Source organism: Salmo trutta, chromosome 11, assembly GCF_901001165.1.
Source record: "Salmo trutta chromosome 11, fSalTru1.1, whole genome shotgun sequence".
In the NCBI taxonomy this organism is placed as follows: Eukaryota; Metazoa; Chordata; class Actinopteri; order Salmoniformes; family Salmonidae; genus Salmo; species Salmo trutta.
Genome location: NC_042967.1, coordinates 14719309 through 14746855, shown reverse-complemented (window position 1 = coordinate 14746855; position 27547 = coordinate 14719309). Strand labels below are relative to the sequence as shown.

The following is a 27547-nucleotide window of genomic DNA, read 5'->3' as shown; positions in this document are numbered from 1 at the left end:
TGGTGCTTAAAGCTAGTGAGGGAGATAAGTGTTTCCAGTTTCAGAGATTTTTGTAGTTCGTTCCAGTCATTGGCAGCAGAGAACTGGAAGGAGAGACGGCCAAAGGAGGAATTGGCTTTGGGGGTGACCAGAGAGCTATACCTGCTGGAGCGCGTGCTACAGGAGGGTGCTGCTATGGTGACCAGCGAGCTGAGATAAGGGGGAACTTTACCTAGCAGGGTCTTGTAGATGACCTGGAGCCAGTGGGTTTGGCGACGAGTATGAAGCGAGGGCCAGCCAACGAGAGCGTACAGGTCACAGTGGTGGGTAGTATATGGGGCTTTGGTGACAAAACGGATGGCACTGTGATAGACTGCATCCAGTTTATTGAGTAGGGTATTGGAGGCTATTTTGTAAATGACATCGCCGAAGTCGAGGATTGGTAGTATGGTCAGTTTTACGAGGGTATGTTTGGCAGCATGGGTGAAGGATACTTTGTTGCGAAATAGGAAGCCAATTCTAGATTTAACTATGGATTGGAGATGTTTGATGTGAGTCTGGAAGGAGAGCTTACAGTCTAACCAGACACCTAGGTATTTGTAGTTGTCCACATATTCTAAGTCAGAACCGTCCAGAGTAGTGATGCTGGATGGGCGTGCAGGTAGCGATCAGTTGAAAAGCATGCATTTAGTTTTACTTGTATTTAAGAGCAGTTGGAGGCCACGGAAGGAGAGTTGTATGGCATTGAAGCTCGTCTGGAGGGTTGTTAACACAGTGTCCAAAGAAGGGCCAGAAGTATACAGAATGGTGTCGTCTGCGTAGAGGTAGATCAGAGACTCACCAGCAGCAAGAGCGACATCATTGATGTACACAGAGAAAAGAGTTGGCCCAAGAATTGAACCCTGTGGCACCCCCATAGAGACTACCAGAGGCCCGGACAACAAGCCATCCGATTTGACACATTGAACTCTATCAGAGAAGTAGTTGGTGAACCAGGCGATGCAATCATTTGAGAAACCAAGGCTATTGAGTCTGCCGATGAGGATGTGGTGATAGACAGAGTTGAAAGCCTTGGCCAGGCCAATGAATACAGCAGCACAGTATTGTTTCTTATCGATGGCGGTAATGATATCGTTTAGGACCTTGAGCGTGGCTGAGGTGCACCCAAGACCAGCTCTGAAACCAGATTGCATAGCGGAGAAGGTGCGGTGGGATTCGAAATGGTCGGTAATCTGTTTGTTGACTTGGCTTTCGAAGACCTTAGAAAGGCAGGGTAGGATAGATATAGGTCTGTAGCAGTTTGGGTCAAGAGTGTCCCCCCCTTTGAAGAGGGGGATGACCGCAGCTGCTTTCCAATCTTTGGGAATCTCAGACGACACGAAAGAGAGGTTGAACAGGCTAGTAATAGGGGTTGCAACAATTTTGGCAGATAATTTTAGAAATAAAGGGTCCAGATTGTCAAGCCCGGCTGATTTGTAGGGGTCCAGATTTTGCAGCTCTTTCAGAACATCAGCTGACTGGATTTGGGAGAAGGAGAAATGGGGAAGGCTTGGGCGAGTAGCTGTGGGGGGTGCAGTGCTGTTGACCGCGCTAGGGGTATGAGCTAAACATATGGTAGGGGTAGGGATATGAGCTAAACATAAAAATGCTCCTTAAAGTAAACTCAGCAAAAAAAGAAACGTCCCCTTTTTCAGGACCGTCTTTCAAAGGTAATTCATAAAAATCCAAATAACTTCACAGATCTTCAATGTAAAGGGTTTAAATACTGTTTCCCATGCTTGTTCAATGAACCATAAACCATTCATGAACATGCACCTGGAAAGGTCGTTAAGACACGAACAGCTTACAGATGGTAGGCAATTAAGGTCACAGTTATGAAAACCTAGGACACTAGAGAGGCCTTTCGACTGAGTCTGAAAAACACCAAAAGAAAGATGCCCAGGATCCCTGCTCATCTGCATGAACTTGCCTTAGGCATGGTGCAAGAAGGCATGAGGACTGCAGATGTGGCCAGGGCAATAAATTGCAATGTCCGTACTGTGAGGTGCCTAAGACAGCACTACAGGGAGACAGGATGGACAGCTGATCGTACTCGCAGTGGCAGGCCACGTGTAACAACACCTGCACAGGATCACTACATCCGAACATCACACCTGCGGGACAGGTACAAGATGGCAACAACAACTGCCAGAGTTACACCAGAAACGCACAATCCCTCCATCAGTGCTCAGGCTGTCCGCAATAGGCTGAGAGAGGCTGGACTGAGGGCTTGTAGGCCTGTTGTAAGGCAGGTCCTCACCAGACATCACCGGCAACAACGTCGGCTATGGGCACAAACCCATCGTCGCTGGACCAGACAGGACTGGAAAAAAGTGCTCTTCACTGACGAGTCGCAGTTCTGTCTCACCAGGGGTGATGGTCGGATTCACGTTTATCATCGAAGGAATGAGCGTTACACCGAGGCCTGTACTCAGGAGCGGGATTGATTTGGAGGTGGAGGGTCCGTCATGGTCTGGGGCAGTGTGTCACAGCATCATCAGACTGCCTACAATGACAACAAGCTCAATCTCAACGCTGTGCGTTACAGGGAAGACATCCTCCTCCCTCATGTGGTACCCTTCCTGCAGGCTCATCCTGATATGACCCTCCAGCATGACAATGCCACCAGCCATACTGCTCGTTCTGTGCATGATTTCCTGCAAGACAGGAATGTCAGTGTTCTGCCATGGCCAGCGAAAAGCCCGGATCTCAATCCCATTGAGCACATCTGGGACCTGTTGGATCGGAGGGTGAGGGCTAGGGCCATTCCCCCCAGAAATGACCGGGAACTTGCAGGTGCTTTGGTGGAAGAGTGGGGTAACGTCTCACAGCAAGAATTGGCAAATCTGGTGCAGTCCTTGGAGGAGATGCACTGCAGTACTTAATGCAGCTGGTGGCCACACCAGATACTTACTGTTGCTTTTGACCCCCACCTTTGTTCAGGGACACAATATTTAATGTCTGTTAGTCACGTCTGTGGAACTTGTTCAGCTTCTGTCTCAGTTGTTGAATCTTGTTAATACTTAAATACTGTATAATGAATATTGTTCTTGAAACATAATTGAAATACTGCAGAATTCCATTAATTCCTATGGAGGACTGCTCCTTCTATGGAGTGCCAATATGGTCGACCGGTGGCTTCAAAGCCTCAATGGACAATAAATAGCATCAGCAATCCAGGGTTTATATACATCATTGGGTCTACCTAAATCTGACCACAGAGTATGTAACAAAATCAGCTTTAACTTGCCAGAAAATAAATTAGTTTATGAATATCAAATCGAACAATATAACATTTGTCGAGATGTGAGGCTAGGCGAGTAGAAGATGATCTGCAACATTGTATCTGGCAATGGCCCCTCAATAACTTAAATCGACTGTTAGCAAGCTAGTATTATAAACTGGGTGGTTCGGGCCCTGAATGCTGATTGGCTGATACATTTGGTATACTGTCTGATATACCATGGCTATGACAAAACATGTATTTTTACTGGTAACCAGTTTATTGGTTAGAGCATTGGGCCAGTAACCGAAAGGTTGCTGGATCGAATCCCTGAGCTGACAAGGTAAAAATCTGTCGTACTACTCCTGAGCAAGGCAGTTAACCCACTGTTCCTCGGGCCCGAAGACGTGGATGTCAATTAAGGCAGCCCCCTTAAATGCGGAATACACATTTCAGTTGAAGGCATTGTTGTACAACTGACTTGGTATCCTCCTTTATAATTGGCAGTAAGGCACCTTGGGGGTTTGTGACATATGGCCAATATACCACAGCTAAGGCTGTATCCAGGCACTCCACGTTGTGTCATGTATAAGAACAGCCCTTAGCCGTGGTATATTGGCCATATCACAAACCCCCAAGGTGCCTTAATGCTTAAATATAAAACGTTACATTATGGCTAGGTAGCTTAAGGGAGGAGGGGGGGCACTAATGGTAGTTATAGCCTACAAGATGTGGATGACTCGAACTAGTGAAACATTTGTTTGCGTAGCTAGCTAGCTAGCTAAATATCTGAGTCCCTACTGAATCAGGAAAAATGTCTAAGACTCCGTTTATCACAAATATAGTTGGACATGCTGTAAACACAAAATGTATTATTGCAGGGGGATATATAAAAGTACACTGTAATAAAGGGCGCCCCATTTGAGCATTTATGCTAGCAACAAACATGGCTACCAAGGTCAATATAAAATAAACCACTCCGTCTGTCTAATGCATTGTGGAAACGTTGACCTACTACAACACCGATGTAGAAGTTAAATGATTGAGACAACTTTGCAATTGAACCGTGTGTGTGTGCAACCGATTAGGAGGCTGCGAATTGGTTAAACACTGCACAAATGCCAGCAAGCAAAATAAATCGGCAGTGATGCCCCATTCATGTGCAAATCGGAAATGTCAGACTTGCTAATAGGTTTTAGTTATACACATGCTACATTCAACCAGTTAGCATTCCTAGTTCCGACCAGCACTTGAATGTGGCATAAGGCCTGGCAGGCTGTCTGGTTGGCAGTTAGTAAGTTGCTGGTTGGCTAGCTAGAAATTACGACATGTGCAGAAACCTATGACATTTGCGCATGTGTACTTTTGTTAGGCGGCATAAACGATCACTGATATCTTACAACGTAATCAGATGTATGAATTCAGATCTATTTAATCTATTCAGATCTTTCTCTGTGACACGATCACAGGCACCCTACATCTCTATGACTCCCCACACAGTAGTGGACATTGACACAGATACTTATGACTGTGGCGTCTAACCTGAGAGCACCAGTGTACCATCAGAAGAGGGGACCACCAGTGTAGAGACGCTGCATTCAGACTCAGTAGCTTCTTTCTCCTGTACTGTTGATCCCCAGTTGGACTTGGGGGTTGAGAGGCAGGATAGTCATAGCACAGACCCCAGAATACTCCACTCAAAAGACAAATCCAAAGTTCACATCCTCCGTCCAGGCGATGCCTTCAGCTCTTATGCTCCTAAAGACCCAGGCAAAGACCTCATCCCTGTGCTGGGGGAGCTCAAGGCCTACATCTGCCAGGTAGATGACTACCTAGCCCTGGGAAGCTCTGTAGGAAAGTGCCAGGCTTCAGATGGCCCTAAAGCCAAGCCATTGGAGCCAGTGGAGACTAGTGCTAGGCCTTGCTATGGGCAAGAGGCCTACAGCACCATCGCATTGTTGGGAAGGGCCTGTAAGTAAGCTTTTCACTGTTAGTCAACACCTGTTTACAAAGCATGTGATGAATAAACTTTGATTTCATGTGTTCCTATTGCTGTCTTTTTACCTTCCCTCCCATTCAAAATAAAATAAGCTGCAACATGTCATCTCGTGGAGTGACTGAAGTATCCATTGAGGCATTTGCTGCATATTGTATGATGAGTGTTCTAGACTTTTCCCACTGAGGCAACCCATTGCACTCAGCAGGAGTTGAGCGACAGGCACTTGTAGCTACAACCTTGATTTGTGAAACAGGCGGCCACACTGAATCTTAGCGCGCTCTTCACACAGTTGCTATAGCAATACATTTTATTGGAGAAAAAATAAGGAACAGAAAAGAAGAGGGAAGAAATAAACCCAACAACAACTTTCTCTTCATAATTCATCCAACAAAATATTAAAAGCACAGACCCAAAACTAGATACCAGTCCCAAAGTCCTCACACAGGTATACATAAAGGGGAGTTGACAGTGAAAAAGTGGAATGCGGAGTGGTGCGCTGCTTGAGGATGGCTCTCGATTCCATGGGGCGTAGGAAGCTCCACTTGAACCACCTGTCCGGTACAGTCTTTCCCCACACGGGAGCTCAAAGCTGGGGGAGAGACGTGGAGTAGGCAGGGTGTGGGTGGGTGTCAGGGTGGAGAGGGAAGGGGTTGGTAACATGATTGGCTTTTGTTTTTTGCTCATAATCATCATCGTCGTCAGGGTCTTGCTTTCTCTTCTCTCCTTGGACAACCTCAACTTCTGGGGAAAATGAGAAAGGGTTATTATATTATACTTTGTAAAGTATCAAAAAGCTTATGACAAAGCTTATGACAAAAAGTACAAGAATGACATACCATCATCATTGTCGTCCTCATCATCAATACCAAGGTCTTCTTCCTGGGGAGATAGGACAGTGCTTTCAAACCATATCCCCCGTTGATCTTTTGGGTCACAAACAAACCAAAAAAAGGGGCTTTACCTCTTCGTCGCCACTGACTTCATCATCCTCCTCGTCAAAGTCTTCCTCCTCTCCATCCTCATCCTTTGCTCCTCCTAAAAAAAAGAAGCAAAGAAATACATCACATCCACTGTTGAAAAACCCAACACAATAGAATCCCCTTTTATGACAATATCCACGATGTATTAACATGGTACTAACATGTACTGATTTAAAAAATTAAACGCAAAATATAAAGTGTTGGTCCCATGTTTCATGAGCTGAAATAAAAGATCCAATACATTTTTCCATTCGCACAAAAAGCCTATTTGTCAAATTTGTTTACATCCCTGTTAGTGAGCATCTCTTTTGCCGAGATAATCCATCCACCTGACAGGTGTGGCATGTCAAGAAGCTGATTAAACAGCATGATCATTACATATGTGCACCTTGTGCTGGGGAGAATAAAAGGCCACTAAAATGTGCAGTGTTGTCACAATACCATGCCACAAGTTGAGGAAGCATGCAATTTGCATGCTGATTGCTGTAATGTCCACCAGAGCTGTTGCCAGAGAATTGAATGTTCATTGCTCTACCATAAGCCGCCATCATCATTTTAGATAATTTGGCAGTACGTTCAACCGGCCTCACAACCGCAGATCGTGTAACCAAGCCAGCCATGACCTCCACATCTGGCTTCTTCACCTGCGGGATCGTCTGAGACTAGCCACCCGGACAACTAATGACACTGTGGATTTGCACAACTGAATAATTTATGCACAAACTGTCAGAAACCGTATCAGGGAAGCTCATCTGCGTGCTTGTTGTCCTCACCAGTGTTTTGACTTGACTGCAGTTTGGCGTCGTAACCATCTTCAGTGGGCAAATGCTCACCTTTGTGTATTGCATTGTGTGGATGAGCGGAATGCTGAAGTCAACGTTGTGAACATTAGTGGCCCATGGTGGCGGTGGGGTTATGGTATGGGCAGGCATAAGCTACGGACAATGAACACAACTGCATTTTATCAATGGCAATTTGAATGCACAGAGACACCATGATGAGATCCTGAGGCCCATCGTCATGCCATTTATCTGCCGACATCGCCTCGTCTTTCAGCATGATAATGCAGGGCCCCTTGTCGTAAGGATCTGTACACAATTCCTGGAAGCTGAAAATGTCCCAGTTCTTCCATGGCCTACATACTCAGACATGTCACCCATTGAGCATGTTTGGGATGCTCTGGATCAACTTGTACGACAGCGTGTTCCAGTTCTCGCCAATATCCAGCAACTTCGCACAGCCATTGAAGATGAGTGGGACAACATTCCACAGCCTGATCAACTCTATCCAAAGGAGAAGTGTCGCGCTGCATGACGCAAATGGTGGTCACACCAGATACTGACTGGTTTTCAGATCTACGACCCTACCATTAAGGTGTCTGTAATCAACAGATGCATATCTGTATTCCCAGTCATGTGAAATCCATAGATTAGGGCCTAATGAATTTATTTCAAATGGCTGATTTCCTTATATGAACTAACTCAGTAAAATATTAGAAATTGGTACATGTTGCGTTTATTTTTGTTCAGTGTGTGACGATATACCATTTAGCAGATGCTTTTAGCCAAAGTTGCTTGATATGTTGTGTGCATACATTTTACATATGGGCGGTCCCGGGAATCAAACCCACTATTATGCCATTGCAAGCTCCACGCTCTACCAACTGAGCTACAGAAGACCCACATTCTGAACTCAAATTACAACTGCATTTTCATTTTGTTATTCTTCCTCAAAACATGGAAAAAGACAAAATGGTTGCCAACCCTCATCGTCGTCGTCCACCCCATCCACGTCGGCTGCCTCTCGGTCCTCCACGTCGTACCCGTCCAGGTAGGTGAGCTGAGGGAGCAGCTTGAACACACTCTCCCTGTAGTCGTTCAGGTTGGTCACCTCACAGTTGAACAGGTCCAGAGACTTCAGGCTGTCCAGCTTTTTCTGTGGGACCAAATGGGTGTAGGGTAATTAGGGGGTGAAAAAAACACTGGCTGAATAAATCTCTCATTAGATTTTATAGCACACCTTTTCCCCATATAGGCTAGCAAACCAACATTTTGACCAGAACCACATAGGAAAACAAACATCACACTGCCAACTAGGTCTATGGTCAAAACTCTATATGGAGAACAGTGTCATTTGAGGCATAGTCTGAGACAATGAGATGGTGTCACACTGTATTGTGCTCTACTGGGAGTTTGGTGTACCTACCAAAGGTTCCAACGTGCTGATGTCTTTCAGTTTGTTCCCACTTAGATTTAGATGTGTGAGGTTGGGGAGTTTCTCTGCTAGCACATCAAGGCCACCAGAGATTCTGTTGTCGCTGAGTTCCAACTGCAACATAATGTGAAGATATACAGTGAGCTCCAGAAGTGTTTGGCCAGTGACACTTGTTGTTTTGACTGTACTCCAGCACTTTGGATTTGAAATGATACAACGACTGTGGTTAAAGTGAAGACTGTTAATTTTAAATTTGAGAGTATTTTCAAGTGAGCATTTTAGAAATTACAGCACCTTTTGTACATAGTTCTCCCATTTTAGGGGACCAAAAGTATTGGGACAAATTCATTTGTGTATTAAAGTAGTTAGAAAGTACTTGGTCCCATATTTATAGCATGCAATGACTACATCAAGCTCATGCAAATTTGTTGGATGCATTTGCTGTTTGTTTTGGTTGTTTCAAATTATTTTGTGCCCAATATAAATGAATGGTAAATAATGTAGTGTCATTTGAGTCACTTTTATTGTACATAAGAACAGATTAAGTTTCTAAACAGTTCTACATTAATGTGGATGCTACCATGATTACGGATAATCCTGAATGAATTGTGAATAATGATGAGAAAGTTAGACAAACAAATAGCATACCCTCAAAACATGCTAACCTCTCACCATTACAATAACGGGAGGTTAGCATTTTGGGGGGTGGCTATGATATTTCTGCGTCAAACTCTCTCTCAACATTATTCATGGCTCATTCAGGATTATCCATAATCATGGTAGCATCTAGGGCTGACCCCATTCAGTCGACTGGTCGATTATTTGGTCGACAAGCTGTTGATCGACCAAGACACTCGTCTGATTCGCGCTCGTCTCAGTGGACTAATCCATTGCGGAGGCCACGGGGATGGCACTGTCCATCACATCACTGTGATACTGAAATTGTATATGGTTATATTATGCAAAAATAAAAAAAGGGTGCAACACAAAAATCTAATATTTTATAACAAACGTGCTTTCTCCCGTGTTGGATGTGGTCGCTGTCCGCGGTTTGTACATGACAGGAGTAACAATTCCAGCCAGAGTAACCTACTGTTTTTTGGTGAACTCCAAGGTCCTCTGATAATACTAGTCCCGTGTGAATAGACATCCCTGTGTTTTGAGAGAAAATGTCTGAGTCTGACAGGTGTTGCTTACTGCTTGAGTAAGAAAACTGATTGTATTGAATGAAGTGCTGCACATAGCCTATATATGAATGGCCTACGTGTATCAACTTTCACAGTGAATGCTTTTATTAATGTTTTGTGCTCATGATTGAATATTGCCAAATGCATGACTAAAAAAACATTGCACCTACTTAACGTAACCCTTGCTGTTAATAGATCGCAAAGCAGCATACAACTGACCTAAACCTTTTGGAAATAAGTTCACTTTTACATCCATAGCCTGAAAACGCATCTCAAGTGCACCATTTAGCTCACATGTGAAGGATGGGGGGCATTTAGGACGTACTGTGGATCGCCAAAATGATTATGATCACACTTCACTCATTATGGCGACACGACACCAAAGATGGTTTGGTATGTTTCTTGTAGCCCTGTTATCGGCTGGACATGTTGAAATATCTTCACGCCTAGAAAAAAAAACCTCCAGGCTTCTGTCATAACTGTCAATTAATTGGAAAAAAATAATTACAGGGGGCAGTTTGGGAAAAATGAATCCCCTCTAAATCGTCCTCTGGAATAACAGACATTCTGGGGTAATAATTACATAACCAACATTCTCTAGTAATACTAGTCCTGTGCGAATAAGGCTAAGCCTAATTGTCTAAGAAAATTGAAAGCGCAAACTAACTATACTGTAAATCAATAGCCTAACTTAAAAGTGCTTGGCTTTATAAACCATCCATATAGATCTACAGAAATAACATATTGCTTCTGTTGCCTGTTTGTTCAACCTCTTAGATGTATGGCAAAATTTAGATTTCCACCTAAACAGACATATCCAAAAGTAACTGCTATTCATGTGTAATTACATGATTCTGACATGCCAAAACTTGGTATATTTGGAAAGACATCTGGGAGATTTAGGAAGTGATCAGACGATAGGAATTACATAGTTCAGAATACACAAGATCAAGCTCAGTTACGTTTTTTATTTTGAAAGTAATTTCATTGACAAGCTATAAGTGAATTATTGATGCCAAGAGCTGGAAACACAGATGGCTTCCACAACATGTGGACAATAGCAGAAAAAATGTGATGGGGGGGTGGGGGCTGGTCGTAAACTTTCTCTCTTGCCTATGCAGTCTTGAGAATGGAATGTCTGAGTGTAAGAGACACTTAAAACACAAATTATGTGGGAAATGGTTGTTGGGGATCAAAACAATGTCATAATTTAGCATTTTGTGATGTCATTACGGATGGTATAGCAAGAACTATCTTTAAGAGCTTTCACAATGTAGATTTCACATTTGCATCTAATTGTTGTAAAACGTATGATTAAATATGAAACTAGCTGTGAAAAGATAGCAATGTTATTTTAGCCTTCTAAATGAGAATTGTTTTTCTTGCAAAACTTGTGCCAGTCACTGGCCACGCCCCAAATAAGGTCAGAGTTCATGTCCACATGATGGAACGTCCCTTTTTCCAGAGTGCATAAAGAGGACTGCTAACAAAATGTATATATTAGACCAGTATACGTGCAGAGCGAGCTAAATTTCAATTTAAATACAGACCAGCGTGACCGACAGCGTGAGATGAATGTTACAAAATGGTTAGAAACTCTCAACACAAGTGAAGGAGAAAATCTCAGACCAAAACATACCGGTTTTCTGCCGGTGTGTAAAGAAGTCCAAGCTGTACCCTGAATAATAAACCATTGAGACCAGAAAATGGTAAGACCCTCAAACTTTCGACGAGTGAAGGTGAAGGCTAGACATTCACAGTCTGCCGCTGTATATGTAAAATAGTCTAGGAAACTCGACTGAAGACGAAAGAGTATTTCCCTATCACCACCATTGTGGTACATCTGAAGGAACACTCCAAGACAAAGAAGCCTACAACTACAAAGGACATTGTGACCTGATTGGTGTCACAGTTTTTCCCCCAGCCCCAGCTCACACACCTGACTCCAATAATCACAGAATCATGATCTTCGGTTTAGAATGCAATTTGTTTGAATAGCGGTGTTTGCTTGGGACGGAGAAAAAGTGTGACACCAAATCAGGCCCTCGAGGACTGGAGTTGCCCACCCCAGCATTAGACAGGCTGGGCGATTTCAACAGAGAGACAGACATACAAGCGTAAATATATACATTGCAATTATTTTCAAATGAGCGGTTCACGTGCAATGTATTCACATTCCCATGAGCATAGTTTTCCAACTGTATGTACGATGGGTTCCCACTCTCTCCCGCTCTCTCTTTCCCCACCCCTTTCCATTGTTTAACAAGCCTTCAAATCGGGTTAGTCCACTAGGGGCTTTTCATTGCATAAAATGTTACCAAACACAAACTTGGTTACACACGTGTCCTTCACTAAAACAAGGTGCAAAAATAGAAATAAGCTTAACGGTTTACAAATGGCATTTGTGTTCATTTTACATCCCAGGTGTAGATGATTAGATTTCACTTTCACCATAGCTTGTGCATGTCGTGATAGTCTGAAGCAGTCCCTCTCTGACAGGAAACAAAAGCGAACTGGTATTTCGGACAGAAGATCTGGCATTTCACCTTTTTTTCCCCCCCTGTGTTTTGTGCAATGCTTGCAGTTCTTCCTTTTGTCATGCATGTTGGGTAGTGACACTCACCTTGAATTGGGGGGGGGGGGGGGGGGGGGGGGGTATTGTGATGGTTGTGAAGTTGCTTTGGGCCCCCAATTCAGCTATTTCCATCACCAGCTGCTCTCAGAAGGCCAACTGGGAGAGGGGTTTGACCTTCTGCTTGTGGAGAATTAAATAATTTACTGTGTCAATGTCCACAAATTGGTAGAAAAAGTATTATTCCACTTCCTGGTCTTGTGGAGGACCTGGTAGTGGCCTATCAGAGCATCAGGTAGGTCGACACCCCCCCGGGGTGGCATTGTAGTCCTCCACAGACACAGAAATTCTTCCTCAACCATGCTCCATTGGCATTTTTCTCCCTCAGACATGGATATTATTGAATGCCTTATGCTGTGTGGAGAGCATGGTTACTTCCCTAGTGTCCTTCCATTTCACAAAAAGCAGCTTGTTAGTCTTGATCCAACATATGGTCCCCCTCTCTGCAGTCTTTGCCTTGTCGTTTACCTTGGTCTTGGGGAAATCAATTCTGTTAAGACTAATAGTGCCACAAGCCCCCATTTTATTTTTCAAGAGGTCTATGAAAAGCATGGGACTAGTATAACAATTGTCCACAAAGAAGGGGAGGTCCATCAGCTGCATGAGTCATAACTAAGGCCCTTACCAGTGGGTGTGATCGCCTTCATTGATGGAAAAAGTTGCACATGTAGGCAGAATCGGCTAGCACAAAGAGCTTGTAACCCCATTTGGTCGGCTTATTTTTCATATATTGCATCAAGCCAATTCGAGCCTTTGAGAGAACCATATGCTCATCTATAGATAGATTTTGAGCAGGCTGGAAGTAAGTTTTGCATGCCTCCACCATGTCATGATAAAGGGGCTTGACTCTTGCAAGACGATCATACCCTGCAGTCCCAATCTGGTCATTATCCTGATCCTTTTGTGGGTCACTCCTGTGATGAGTATGGTTGAAGGCGGGGAACTCAAACCGATAGAGTGGGGACTTGCTCCGGTTGTCAACTAGTCTTGATACCTTTACCAGTCCCATATAAATCACCAAAAGGTAGTTGAGCATGTCACCCATGGTGACAGGTTTCCAGGACATCTTCCTCCCCCCCTTTACTGCTTTTTGTCCCCATACTTGTTGCTACTACTAATTAGTGTTCCCAGTACAGTGGCGGTAAAGTAAAGCTGAAACAGCTGTAAGGGGTGTATGTTTCATCACTAACCAACTGTGGGCTCCTCATCTTCAAGAACAGTATGCCACCGGTCCTCAGTTTCATCTCCCTGTGTTGTGCTGCTTCCACGGTCTCTTTGTTGAGGCCTAGATTTCCTCCCTGCACCTCCAGATGAACTTACAGAGAGGGGAGTGGTGCCAGGGCCTGCAGTGGGGGTGGTTGAAGAGGAGTGGGCCTCAGCAAAACTCAGGAAAAAAAAGAAACGTCCCTTTTTCAGGACCCTGTCTTTCAAAGATAATTCGTACAAATCCAAATAACTTCACAGATCTTCATTGTAAAGGGTTTAAACGCCGTTTCCCATGCTTGTTCAATGAACCATAAACAATTAATGAACAAGGTCACAGTTATTAAGGTCAGTTATGAAAACTTAGGACACTAAAAGAGACTGGACATTGGTAAGTAGTATACTCGGGAGCGATGTGCACGTCTACGGAGCCTGACTAGGAGGCCGCTCTGTCTGCCCCTTCTGTGGTACCGTAGTTTTGGGTCGGCTACTGGGATTAGATCCATTGTCCTGGGTGGTGGTCCGAACAGAGGATCCACTTCGGGAAAGTCATATTCCTGGTCGTAATGTTGGTAAGTTGACGTTGCTCTTATATCCAATAGTTCCTCCCAGCTGTATGTAATAAGACTTAAGATTTACTGGGGTAACAATGTAAGAAATAATACATAAAACGAAATACTGCATAGTTTCCTAAGAACACAAAGCGAGGCGACCTTCTCTGTTGGCACCACTTCGATGTTGCCATTAAGTCATACATCAGATAACATTGGCTATAGGCTAGATTTGTTCCAACCAACCCAAGGATTCATTTCATACCCCCCATGCCATGTAGCTATAGCTGAAACACTGAACAAATTGAAGCTTACCTTGTAAGATGTTTGCTTTAAACGTTGTGTAAAAAAAAGACACCCTGCTTTTGCAGATGGGGGCTACCGTTCTCATACCAGACTGAATTTAGCTGCTTTTAAATATTTGCTATGCTGTAATAAAGCCTTACATTTTTTTGTTTATTCGTTAGAACAGACTGGTATTACTTAGAATTTGGATGTTTACACTGTTCCAAACAGGCAGAAAAATTATATGGTAATCTAACAGCACCCGTTTGTCACACATAATATGCATGCAGCTCTCGCTCCTATACCCACCTTTTTCTTATTATCACAATCATGATCATAAGTAAAGTCGTTATCATTTGTAGGCTTAGCATAGTATCCTTGTATAGCCACCATAGAGCTGTAGGCCTAAGAGCGCATCCTGTTAAGTTTTAATACCGTAACTTAGGCCTATATTTCAATATATAGGCTACTGTATCAATTGAATCAATCATTCCTGCCATCACACAGCATACGAAACATTCAGGCTTTGAAATGCAATCAAGCATTTTAGTTTTAAAATTAAATAAAGGAAGCTTTGAATAATTAGCCTAAACAATAAATAAACCTCAATTCAATAATGCATGCAACTGTTTTCAGTCTGCTGTAATAAAGGCTGTATACATCATTGTTTTTGTTAGATGAGACTCTGGTACAGTGAGGGAAAAAAGTATCTGATCCCCTGCTGATTTTGTACATTTGCCCACTGACAAAGAAATGAGCAGTCTATCATTTTAAATGGTAGGTTTACTTGAACAGTGAGAGACAGAATAACAAAACAATCCAGAAAAACGCATGTCAAAAATGTTATAAATTGATTTGCATTTTAATGAGGGAAATAAGTATTTGACCCCTCTGCAAAACATGACTTAGTACATGGTGGCAAAACCCTTGTTGGCAATCACAGAGGTCAGACGTTTCTTGTAGTTGGCCACCAGGTTTGCACACATCTCAGGAGGGATTTTGTCCCACTCCTCTTTGCAGATCTTCTCCAAGTCATTAAGGTTGAGGCTGACGTTTGGCAACTCGAACCTTCAGCTCCCTCCACAGATTTTCTATGGGTTAAGGTCTGTGGGTTAAGGTCTTTCCTTCTTAATGCACTTGAGCCAATCAGTTGTGTTGTGACAAGGTAGGGGTGGTATACAGAAGATAGCCAGCCCTATTTGGTAAAAGACCAAGGCCATACTATGGCAAGAACAGCTCAAATAAGCAAAGAGAAACGACAGTCCATTACTTTAAGACATGAAGATCAGTCAATGCGGAAATTAAAGAACTATGAACATTTCTTAAAGTGCAGTCGCAAAAACCATCAAGAGCAACGATGAAACTGGCTCTCGTGAGGACCGCCACAGGAATGGAAGACCGAGTTACCGCTGCTGCAGAGGATAAGTTCATTAGAATTACGAGCCTCAGAAATTGCAGCCCAAAAAATTTATTGACAGAGTTTAAGTAACAGACACATCTCAACATCAACTGTTCAGAGGAGACTGTGAATCAGGCCTTCATGGTCAATTTGCTGCAAAGAAACCACTATTAAAGGACACAAATAAGAAGACACTTGCTTGGGCCAAGAAACACGACCAATGGACATTAGACCGGTGGAAATCTGTCCTTTGGTCTGATGAATCCAAATTTGAGATTTTTGGTTCCAACCGCCATGTCTTTGTGAGACACAAAGTAGGTGAACGGATGATCTCCGCATGTGTGGTTCCCACTGCGAAGCATGGAGGTGGTGGTGTGATGGCGTGGGGTTCTTTGCTGGTGACACGGTCAGTGATTTATTTAGAATTCAAGGCACACGTAACCAGCATGGCAACCACAGCATTCTGCAGCGATACGCCATCCCATTTAGTTTGCGCTTAGTGGGACTATCATTTGTTTTTCAACAGGACAATGACCCAATACACCTCCTGACTGTGTAAGGGCTATTTGACCAAGATGGAGAGTGATAGAGTGCTGCATCAGATGACCTGGCCTCCACAATCACCCAAACTCAACCAAAGTGTGATGGTTTGGGATGAGTTGGACCGCAGAGTGAAGGAAAAGCAGCCAACAAGTGCTCAGCATTTGTGGGAACTCAAAGACTGTTGGAAAAGCATTCCAGGTGAAGCTGGTTGAGAGAATACCAAGAGTGTGCAAGTCTGTCACCAAGGCAAAGGGTGGCTATTTGAAGAATCTCAAACATAAAATCTATTTTGATTTGTTTAACACTTTTTTTTGGATAAGGCATGATTCCATATGTATTATTTCATAGTTTTGATGTCTTCACTATTATTCTACAATGTAGAAAATAGTAAAAAGAAAGAAAAAAAACGTTGAATGAGTAGGTATTCTAAAACTTTTGAGTGAGTGAGCATGAATAAAATAAAGCAAAACCTTACCTTTTTGAGTTTCCCAAGTCTGGGAAGGTTGGAAACTGACAATAAGCCAACATTTATCAAACTGAGGAATTCCAGATTGACGAATTCTTCTGTGAGGCCTTCAATTTTCCCTTCATTTGATCTGCAGTTGTCCAGGACAAGTTCCCGTACCTATAAGGATAAAAACAAATTGAATGTGTACAATTGTAATCCATGAACTTCAAAGATTAGATTATTTTTATGCATGTGTGCATTGTTTACAGCTGCAATACAAACTCAATTGAGAATGCAAACTTTATTTTACACATACATGATAAATAATAATTTGAGTGCTTATTTCTATTTTACAAATGTCCTGAGACACCCTCGGTGAGTGGGGTCTCTGCCATGGTCTGTGATTATCTACGGCGACCTTGGAGCAATTAGGGCACACACACACAGATGTTTCACCTTGTCGCCTTGGGGATTTGAACTAGAGACCTTTCGGTTAAAGGCCCAACAATAACAGTTAGTGCCATCTGGGATACTTGGGACATACCTACCCAAAACCTTAACCCTAACCTTAGCCATTTTAAAATGTCAACTTCAAATGGGGTAACATCTGAGTTGGGACATCCTGAGGATCCTGGATAGCACGGACCACGCTAATCGCTAGCCTACCTGCCGCCCTAGCTATATACCAAAGTGTTGTCGAAAACCTGTTGGCAAGAATAACTTTATGGAATTAAAAATATAAATAATTGAATATAAAAACTTAATGATGAAAAACGGTAAATATATAAAAATATGGACCTCAATGATAGGAATGGTTGTTTTTCCATTGACGTTTTTATGAATACTTGCAACTTCAGTTCCTAGCTACAAAATGTTACATTTAATAGTTTAAAGAGCTCACGCATACTAGTCAGGGTCAGTCATTACCCAATCAAAGTCTTGATAAAAAGGGTCAAGAAAGCTAGCGTTGAATAGCAAAGATCATGATTTGCACACTGACAAAGTCAAACATTGATAAAGCTATCGAGCCATCAAAAGTATTTGGTTGCATGATGTTTTATGTCGAGGCACCGCGGTTGTGTCTTTAAACCAGCTGCCACGAGGAAGAACCGCACAATACAGTTCTACCTTCACTTGGCCGCTGTTCAGTCACTAATGACACATGCAATGCTTTTTGTTAGCAAGCTCGCTACAGGCTAGCCATTGCCGTTAAGTTGATGAGCTGCAAGAGAAGCCTGACTACCTACCCCACAGCAACAGGAAAAATTGCAAATATACCCAGAAAATTGTTTTTACCTTCAAATGTTATTGGAGGAAATGGATTGCCTAGCCATCGAGCGAACGACTGATAGGGCAGTTTGTTACATTATATCAGTGTTTTGTAAACAACATTGAAGGAAATGTTCAGAACAGAAATGAGTAAAAGAAGGATAATGTGGTCAAGCTATCCTGCAAACAAAATTCCTCGGTCAAGCTATACGGGCTGTAGAATTTGCGTACGCACTGCACATTATGGTTTCACATAGAATACGCATGATAGGAAGAAATGCTCCGATCTCTGAACATCTAAACATTGTGTCCCCAGTGAATTGTTTGATGTGATATGTTAATACCCAGTAACTTCATTCAAAAAAGTTAGGCAAAATGGTATTGACTTTATTCACACTTTTGTTTTGGTTCGGTAGCAGCACGCATCACACGAGGAAGCACATGCCCCCCAGGCAGAAGTTCGGTTAAGCCCTCTTTGGGGATTGAGATTCCACATAACTGATTGCATTTGGATGTCATGAAATGGGTCAGAAATAGTCTTGCCGCAAAGAAACATCTAAGCACTTTAGAAAAAGATCTGATCACATATTCTGATTAACAAAGCCATGATTCGATAAATATTTTTTTATCCACACTGCCCTTTCCCACCTGGACGAAAGGAACACCTATGTGAGAACGCTGTTCTTTGACTACAGATCAGCATTTAACACCATAGTGCCCACTAAGCTGTTTATTTTGCTTATCTGTCGGCCCCAGCCTTGAACTCATGCCCTGTGTGTAGTTAACCTCTTTTGGCTAGGGGGCAGTATTCGGAAGTTCGGATGACTGACGTGCCCAAAGTAAACTGCCTGTTACTCAGGCCCAGAAGCTAGGATATGCATATAATTGGTAGCAATTGGTAGCATTGGATAGAAAACACTTTCTCTCTGCCCATTCACCACCATTTTACCTGTTGTTGTCTTAGCTGATTAGCTGTTGTCTTAGCTAGCTCTCCCAATCAACACCTGTGATTGCTTTATGCCCCACTTTATGTCTCTCTCTCTAACGTCAATATGCCTTGTATACTGTTGTTTAGGATAGTTATCATTGTTCTAGGTTACTGCGGAGCCCCTAGTCCCACTCAACATGCGACAGATACCTCTTTTGTCCCACCTCCCACACATGCAGTGACCTCACCCAGCATAACTAGTGCACCCAGAGAAGCAACCTCTCTTATCGTCACTCAATGCCAAGGTTTACCTCCACTGTACCTGTACCCTACCATACCCTTGTCCGTACATTGTGCCCTGAATCTATCCTTCCACGCCCAGAAATCTGCTCCTTTTATTCTCTGCTCCCAACACACTAGAAGACCAGTTTTGATAGCCTTTAGCTGTACCCTCATCCTACTCCTCCTCTGTTCCTCGGGTGATGTAGAGGTTAACCCAGGCCCTGTGTGTCCCCAGGCACTCTCATTTGTTGACTTCTGTAACCGTAAAAGCCTTGGTTTCATGCATGATAACATCAGAAGCCTCCTCCCTAAGTTTGTTTCACTCACTGCTTTAGCACAGTCCGCCAACCCTGATGTCCTTGCCGTGTCTGAATCCTTGCTTAGGAAGGGCACGAAAAATTCTGAGATTTCCATCCCCAACAACTACATTTCCATCAAGATAGAACTGCCAAAGGGGGAGGAGTTGCAATCTACTGCAGAGATAGCCTGCAAAGTTCTGTCATACTTTCCAGGTCTATGCCCAAACAGTTCGAGCTTCTAATTTAAAAAAAAAATGTCTCTCTCCAGAAATAAGTCTCTCACTGTTGCCACCTGTTATAGACCCCCCTCAGCTCCCAGCTGTGCCCTGGACACCATATGTGAATTGATTGCCCCCCCCATCTATCTTCAGAGTTCGTTCTGTTGGGTGACCTAAACTGGGATATGCTTAACACCCCAGCCATCCTACAATCTAAACTAGATGCCCTCAATCTCACACAAATTATCAAGGAACCCACCAGGTACAACCCTAAATCCGTAAACATGGGCACCCTTATAGATATTATCCTGACCAACTAGTCCTCCTAATACACCTCTGCTGTTTTCAATCAGGATCTCAGTGATCACCGCCTCATTGCCTGCATCAGCTATCGGTCCGCGGTCAAACGACCACCCCTCATCACTGTCAAACACTCCCTAAAACACTTCTGCGAGCAGGCCTTTCTAATCGACCTGGCCCGGGTATCCTGGAAGGATATAGACCTCATCCCGTCAGTAGAGGATCACTGGTCGTTCTTTAAAAGTAATTTCCTCACCAACTTAAATAAGCATGACCCTTTCAAAAAATGTAGAACTAAGAACAGATATAGCCCTTGGTTCACTCCAGACCTGACTGCCCTCGAACAGCACAAAAACATCCTGTGGCGGACTGCACTAGCATCAAATAGTCCCCACGATATGCAACTTTTCAGGGAAGCCAGGAACCAATACACGCAGTCAGTTAGGAAAGCAAAGGCTAGCTTTTTCAAACAGAAATTTGCATCCTGTAGCTCTAACTCCAAAACGTTTTGGGACACTAAAGTCCATGGAGAGTAAGAGCACCTCCTCCCAGCTGCCCACTGCACTGAGGCTAGGAAACACTGTCACCACCGATAAATCCACAATAATGGAGAATTTCAATAAGCATTTCTTTACGGCTGGCCATGCTTTCCTCCTGGCTACCCCAACCTCGGCCAACCACTCCACACCCCCACAGCTACTTGCCCAAGACTCCCCAACATCTCCTTCACACAAATCCAGATAGCTGATGTTCTGAAAGAGCTGCAAAACCTGGACCTGTACAAATAAGCTGGGCTAGACAAGCTGGGCCCTCTCTTTCTAAAATTATCCACCGCCATTGTTGCAACCCCTATTACCAGTCTGTTCAACCTCTCTTTTGTATGGTCTGAGATTCCTAAAGATTGGAAAGCTGCCGCTAGACCCAAACTGTTACAGACCTATATTCATCCTGCCCTGCCTTTCTAAAGTCTTTCAAAGCCAAGTTAAACAGATCACTGACCTTTTCGAATCCCACCGTACCTTCTCCGCTGTGCAATCCGGTTTCCGAGCTGGTCACGGGTGCACCTCAGCTACACTCAAGGTACTAAACGATATCATAACTGCCATCGATAAAAGACAGTACTGTGCAGCCGTCTTCATCAACCTGGCCAAGGCTTTCGACTCTGTCAATCACCGTATTCTTATCGGCAGACTCAACAGCCTTGGTTTCACAAATGACTGCCTCGCATAGTTTACCAACTCCTTCTCAGACAGAGTTCAGTGTGTCAAATCGGAGGGCCTGTTGTCCGGACCTCTGGCAGTCTCTATGGTGGGTACCACAGGGTTTAATTCTCAGGCCAACTCTTTTCTCTGTATATATCAATGATGTCACTCTTGCTGCGGGTGATTCCTTGATCCACCTTTACGCAGACGACACCATTCTGTATACATCTGGCCCTTCTTTGGACACTGTGTTAACCTGTTGGGGCTAGGGGGCAGTATTTGCACGGCCGGATAAAAAAAACGTACCCGATTTAAATTGGTTACTACTCTTGCCCAGAAATGTGAATATGCATATAATTAGTAGATTTGGATAGAAAACACTCTAAAGTTTCTAAAACTGTTTGAATGGTGTATGTGAGTATAACAGAACTCATATGGCAGGCCAAAACCTGAGAAGATTCCATACAGGAAGTGCCCTGTCTGACAATTTGTTCTCCTTCTAGGGCATCTCTATCAAAAATACAGCATCTCTACTGTAACGTGACATTTTCTAAGGCTTCCATTGGCTCTCAGAAGGCGCCAGAAAGTAGAATGACGTCTCTGCAGTCTCTGGGCGAAAAACAGCAGGAGTTTTTGTGAGTGGTCAGGCTGAGAACAGTGACACTGGAGTGCACGTCCACGAGAGGACTCCATGTTTTTCTTTCAGTCTACGAATGAATATAACGTCGCCCGGTTGGAATATTATCGCTATTTTACGAGAAAAATCGCATAAAAATTTATTTTAAACAGCGTTTGACATGCTTCGAAGTACGGTAATGGAATATTTTGAATATTTTTGTCATGAAATGCGCCAGCGCGTCACCCTTCGGATAGGGACCTCAACGCACGAACAAAACGGAGCCATTTCAATACAACTATGGATTATTTCGAACCAAAACAACATTTGTTGTTGAAGTAGAAGTCCTGGGAGTGCATTCTGACGAAGAACAGCAAAGGTAATCCAATTTTTCTTATAGTAAATCTGAGTTTGGTGAGGGCCACACTTGGTGGGTGTCAAATTAGCTAGCCGTGATGGCCGGGCTATCTACTCAGAATATTGCAAAATGTGCTTTCGCCGAAAAGCTATTTTAAAATCTGACACCGCGATTGCATAAAGGAGTTCTGCATCTATAATTCTTTAAATAATTGTTATGCATTTTGTGAACGTTAATCGTGAGCAATTAAGTAAATTCACCGGAAGTTTGCGGTGGGTATGCTAGTTCTGAACATCACATGCTAATGTAAAAAGCTGTTTTTTGATATAAATATGAACTTGATTGAACAAAACATGCATGTATTGTATAACAATGTCCTAGGAGTGTCATCTGATGAAGATCATCAAAGGTTAGTGCTGCATTTAGCAGTGGTTTTGGTTTTTGTGACATATATGCATGCTTTGAAAATGGCTGTGTGATTATTTTTGGCAGGGTACTCTCCTGACAATCTAATGTTTTGCTTTCGCTGTAAAGCCTTTTTGAAATCGGACAATGTGGTTAGATTAACGAGAGTCGTCTTTAAAATGGTGTAAAATAGTCATATTTTTGAGAAATTGAAGTTATAGCATTTATGAGGCATTTGTATTTCGCGCCACGCGATTCCACTGGCTGTTGACTAGGTGGGACGCAAGCAAACCTCCAAACGAGCTTCAATGCCATACAACACTCCTTCCGTGGCCTCCAACTGCTCTTAAACGCTATTAAAACTAAATGCATGCTCTTCAACAGATCGCTGCCCGCACCCGCCCGCCCGACTAGCATCACTACTCTGGATGGTTCGGACTTAGAATATGTGGACAACTATAAATACCTGCATGTCTGGTTAGACTAAACTCTCCTTCCGGACTCATAGTAAGCGTCGCCAAACCAAAATCAAATCTAGAATCAGCTTCCTATTTCACAACAAAGCCTCCTTCACTCACGCTGCCAAACATACCAAACTGACTATCCTACCGATCCTCGACTTCGGCGATGTAATTTACAAAATAGCCTCCAACACTACTCAGCAAACTGGATGCAGTCTATCATAGTGCCATCTGTTTTGTCACCAAAGCCCCATATACACTACCCACCACTGCGACCTGTATGCTCTCGTTGGCTGGTCCTCACTACATATTCGTCGCCAAACCCAATGGCTCCAGGTCATCTATAAGTCTTTGCTAGGTAAAGCGCCGCCTTATCTCAGCTCACTGGTCACCATAGCAACACCCACCCGTAGCATGTGCTCCAGCAGGTATATTTCACTGGTCATCCCCAAAGCCAACACCTACTTTGGCCGCCTTTCCTTCCAGTTCTCTGCTGCCAATGACTGGAACGAACTGCAAAAATTAAATTAGTTGGCGACTTATATCTCCCTCACTAACTTCAAGCATCAGCTATCTGAGCAGCTTACCCATCGCTGCAGCTGTACACAGCCCATCTGTAAATGGCCCATTCAACTACCTACCTCATCCCCATATTGTTTTTATTTACTTGTTTGCACACCAGTATTTCTACTTGCACATCATCATCTGCACATCTATCACTGCAGTGTTAATTTGCTAAACTGTAATTACTTCACTACTATGGCCTATTTATTGCCTTACCTCCTTACGCCATTTGCACACACTTTATATAGACTTTTTCAATTGCGTTATTGACTGTACATTTGTTTATTCCATGTGTAACTCTGTGTTGTTGTTTGTGTCGCACTGCTTTGCTTTATCTTGGCCAGGTCGCAGTTGTAAATGAGAACTTGTTCTCAACTAGCCTACCTGGTTAAATAAAGGTGAAATAAAAATAAATAAAAAAAGCTCATCTCTAAGCTAAACACCTCCCTCTGCAACTGGATCCTGGACTTCCTGACGGGCCGCCCCAGGTGGTAAGAGTAGGCAACAACACGTCTGCCACACTGATCCTTAACACTGGGGCCCCTCAGGGGTGTGTACTTAGTCTCCTCCTGTACTCCCTGTTCAACCACGACTGCGTGGCCAAACACGACTCCAACACCATATTTAAGTTTGTTGACGACAACAGTGGTAGGCATGACCCCGACAACGATGAGACGGCTTATAGGGAGGAGGTCAGAGAACTGGCAGTGTGGTGCCAGGACAACAACCTCTCCCTCAATGAGAGCAAGACAAAGGAGCTGATCATGGACTACAGGAAATGGCGGGCCGAACAGGCCCCAATTAACATTGACGGGGCTGTAGTGGCGCAGGTCGAGAGTTAAGTTCCTTGGTGTCCACATCACCAACGAACTATCATGGTCCAAACATACCAAGACAGTCATGAAGAGGGCATGACAAAACCTTTTTCCCTTCAGGAGACTGAAAATATTTGGCATGGGTCCCCAGATCTTCAAAAGGTTCTACAGCTCACGGGTCCCCAGATCCTCAAAAAGGTTCTGCGCCATCGAGAGCATCCAGACCGGTTGCGTCGCCGCCTGGTATGGCAACTGCTCGGCATCTGACCGTAAGGCGCTACAGAGGGTAGTGCGTACGGCCCAATACATCACTGGAGCCAAGCTTCCTGCCATCCAGGCCCTTATATTATAGGCAGTGTCAGAGGAAAGCCCATAAAATTGTCAGAGACTCCAGTCACCTAAGTTAGAGACTGTTTTCAATGCTACCGCACGGCAAGCGGTACCGGAGGCACCAGTCTAGGACCAAAAGGCTCAACAGCTTCTACCCCCAAACCATAAGACTGCTGAACAATTAAGAAAATCACCACCGGACTATTTTCATTGACCACCCCTCCTCCCTTTTTGTACACTGCTGCTACTCGTTGTTTATTATCTGTGCATAGTCACTTCACCCCTACCTACATGTACAAATTACCTCAACTAACTTGTACCCCCGCACAGTGGCTCGGTACTGGTACCCCTGTATATAGCCTCGTTATTCTTACTGTGTTTATTATTTTTTACTTTTGTCTATTTGGTAAATATTTTCTTAACTCTTCTTGAACTGCACTGTTGGTTAAGGGCTTGTAAGTAAGCATTTCACGGTAAGGTCTACACTTGTATTCAGCGCATGTGACAAATAAAGTTTGATTTGATCATATAAAATATTTGAATGTCTATGATTTTAATTGAGCTAACTCAACTAGTTTGCCAATACAAGTAATTACTGGGTTAGTTTCATCTCATATTCCATAATATACACCGAGTTGACCAAACATTAGGAACACCTTCCTAATATTCAGTTGCACACCCCTTTTTGCCCTCAGAATAGTCTCAAATTTGTAGGGGCATGGACTCTACAAGGTGTCGAAAGCGCACCAGGGATGCTGGCTCTTGTTGACTTCAATGCTTCCCACAGTTGTGTGAAGTTGGCTGGATGCCCTTTGACTGGTGGACCATTCCTGATACACACGAGAAACTGTTGGGAAAATAGGCGGTGAAAAACCCAGCAGCGTTGCAATTCTTGACACAAACCGATGTGCCTGGCACCTACTACCATACCCAGTTCAAAGGCACTTACATTTTTGTATTTCTCTTTCACCCTCAATGGCACAAATAGACAGTCCATGTCTCAATGGTCTCATGGCTCAACAATCCTTCTTTAACCTGTCTCCTCACCTTCATCTACACTGATTGAAGTGGATTTAACAAGTGACAACAACATGGGATCATAACCTTCACCTGGTCAGTCTCATGGAAAGAGCAGGTGTTCCTACTGTTTTGTATATACACTCTGTGTGTATGGGTCCTTCTATAAATAAAGGGGGCCAACGTATGACATCACGCCTTAAGAATGAAAAAGATACAGCATTTCTATGTTTTAATAACAAACATTCGCTGACCGCTCGCAACAGATGCGGTAAAGAGGTCAATCGAGCTTAAGGCTATTGTTTGTTGTCGAGGTAAAATCGGAGTATAATAATTATATAATGTCAACCCCAATACATTCATGTCATTGTCACCAATCAACGTAATTAGTTAAAACCGACTCACTACCACCGATTTCTGTATGCTAGCTAGGCTAACCAGTTTATATGAACGGGAGTTAGCATTTAGCAGTCACTTCTAAGTTCTACGTCTGAAAAGGGACAACTTTTAAATGTTATGCAGCGAATATAGCCAAATATATCAAAATCGGACCTGATTTTACGAATATCCACTTTGATAGATCAGATTTGTTGAATGTGCGACAATCTGGTCAATGTTGGAACGCAGTGTGTTCCATTGCCTCCGTTACCTTATCTACACAGGCGGTGTTTTTCCACTCCTCGTTTGCCCGCCGTCTGCTGCAATAGCCCATCCGTGACAAGGATCGGCGAGTTGTGCATTCAGAGATACTGTTCTGCACACCACTGTTGTACTGCGCCGTTATCTGTCTAATTGTGGCCCGTCTGTTAGTTTGCACGATTCTTTCCAATCTCCTTCGACCTCTCTTATCAACGAGCTGTTTACGCCCACTGGACTGCCGTTGACTGGATGTTTTTTGTTTGTCGCGCCATTCTCGGTAAACCACAGACACTGTCGTGCGTGAAAAGCCCAGGAGGGCGGCCGTTTGTGATATACTGGACCCTGCGCGCCTGGAACCGACGATCATACCACGCTCAAAGTCCCTTAGATCTCTCTTTTTACCCATTCTAACGTTCAATCGAATAGTTAAACTGGATGCCCGTCTGCCTGCTTTATAAAGCCTGCCACCGCCACGTGACTGTCTGTAGGAGCAATCCATTTTCGGGAACGGGGTGGTGTATGTAACAATCTACGGTCGGGAGAGTATTAGGGCCAAGTGAAGAGGGAAAAAAATTACACTTTACAAAAATATAAACACAACATGGAAAGTGTTGGTCCCATGTTTCATGAGCTGAAATTCAAGAGTCCAGAAATGTTCAATATGCACAGAATGCGTATTTCTCTCAAATGGTGTGCTCAAATTTGTTTACATCTCTGTTAGTGAGCAATTTATCCTTTGTCAAGATAATCCATCCACCTGACAGGTGTGGCATATCAAGAAGATAATTAAATAGCATGATCATTACATCGATGCACCTTGTGCTAAGGAACAATAAAAGGCCACTAAAATGTACAGTTATGTCACACAACACAATGTTGAGGGAGAATGCTGTGCGTGCCACTGTTGAAATGCCTGACTTATATGACCTGGTGAAATTATACTTTAGAATGTATTTATCTGTATTTATTTAACTAGGCAAGTCAGTTGACTTCTTCGGGATCGGTGTCCCTTCCACTGGACGGTTGAGCTAACGTAGGCTAATGCGATTAGCATGAGGTTGTAAGTAACAAGAACATTTCCCAGGACATAGACATATCTGATATTGGCAGAAAGCTTAAATTCTTGTTAATCTAACGGCACTGTCCGATTTACAGTAGCTAT

At 43.4% G+C, this 27547-nt stretch overlaps 1 protein-coding gene across 3 annotated transcripts in view; it reads right to left on the bottom strand.

Moving 5' to 3' along the window:
- LOC115202277 (acidic leucine-rich nuclear phosphoprotein 32 family member B) overlaps nucleotides 1-26819 on the bottom strand; it is a 39005-nt gene extending 12186 nt beyond the window's left edge. Inside the window, exons 1-7 of one of the 3 annotated variants that reach the window (XM_029766323.1) lie at nucleotides 26396-26819; nucleotides 16710-16859; nucleotides 8426-8548; nucleotides 7984-8155; nucleotides 6202-6275; nucleotides 6077-6119; nucleotides 5530-5981 (exon numbers count right to left, since the gene is read on the bottom strand). In XM_029766323.1, the coding sequence (XP_029622183.1) occupies nucleotides 5824-5981; nucleotides 6077-6119; nucleotides 6202-6275; nucleotides 7984-8155; nucleotides 8426-8548; nucleotides 16710-16859; nucleotides 26396-26791 (1116 nt within the window). In that variant the 5' untranslated portion in view covers nucleotides 26792-26819 and the 3' untranslated portion in view covers nucleotides 5530-5823. Of the gene's footprint in view, nucleotides 1-5529; nucleotides 5982-6076; nucleotides 6120-6201; nucleotides 6276-7983; nucleotides 8156-8425; nucleotides 8549-16709; nucleotides 16860-26395 lie in introns of those variants that run through there. The other 2 variants (XM_029766324.1, XM_029766322.1) reach the window with 2 other exon arrangements.
- Between the last annotated feature and the right edge of the window lie 728 nt (nucleotides 26820-27547).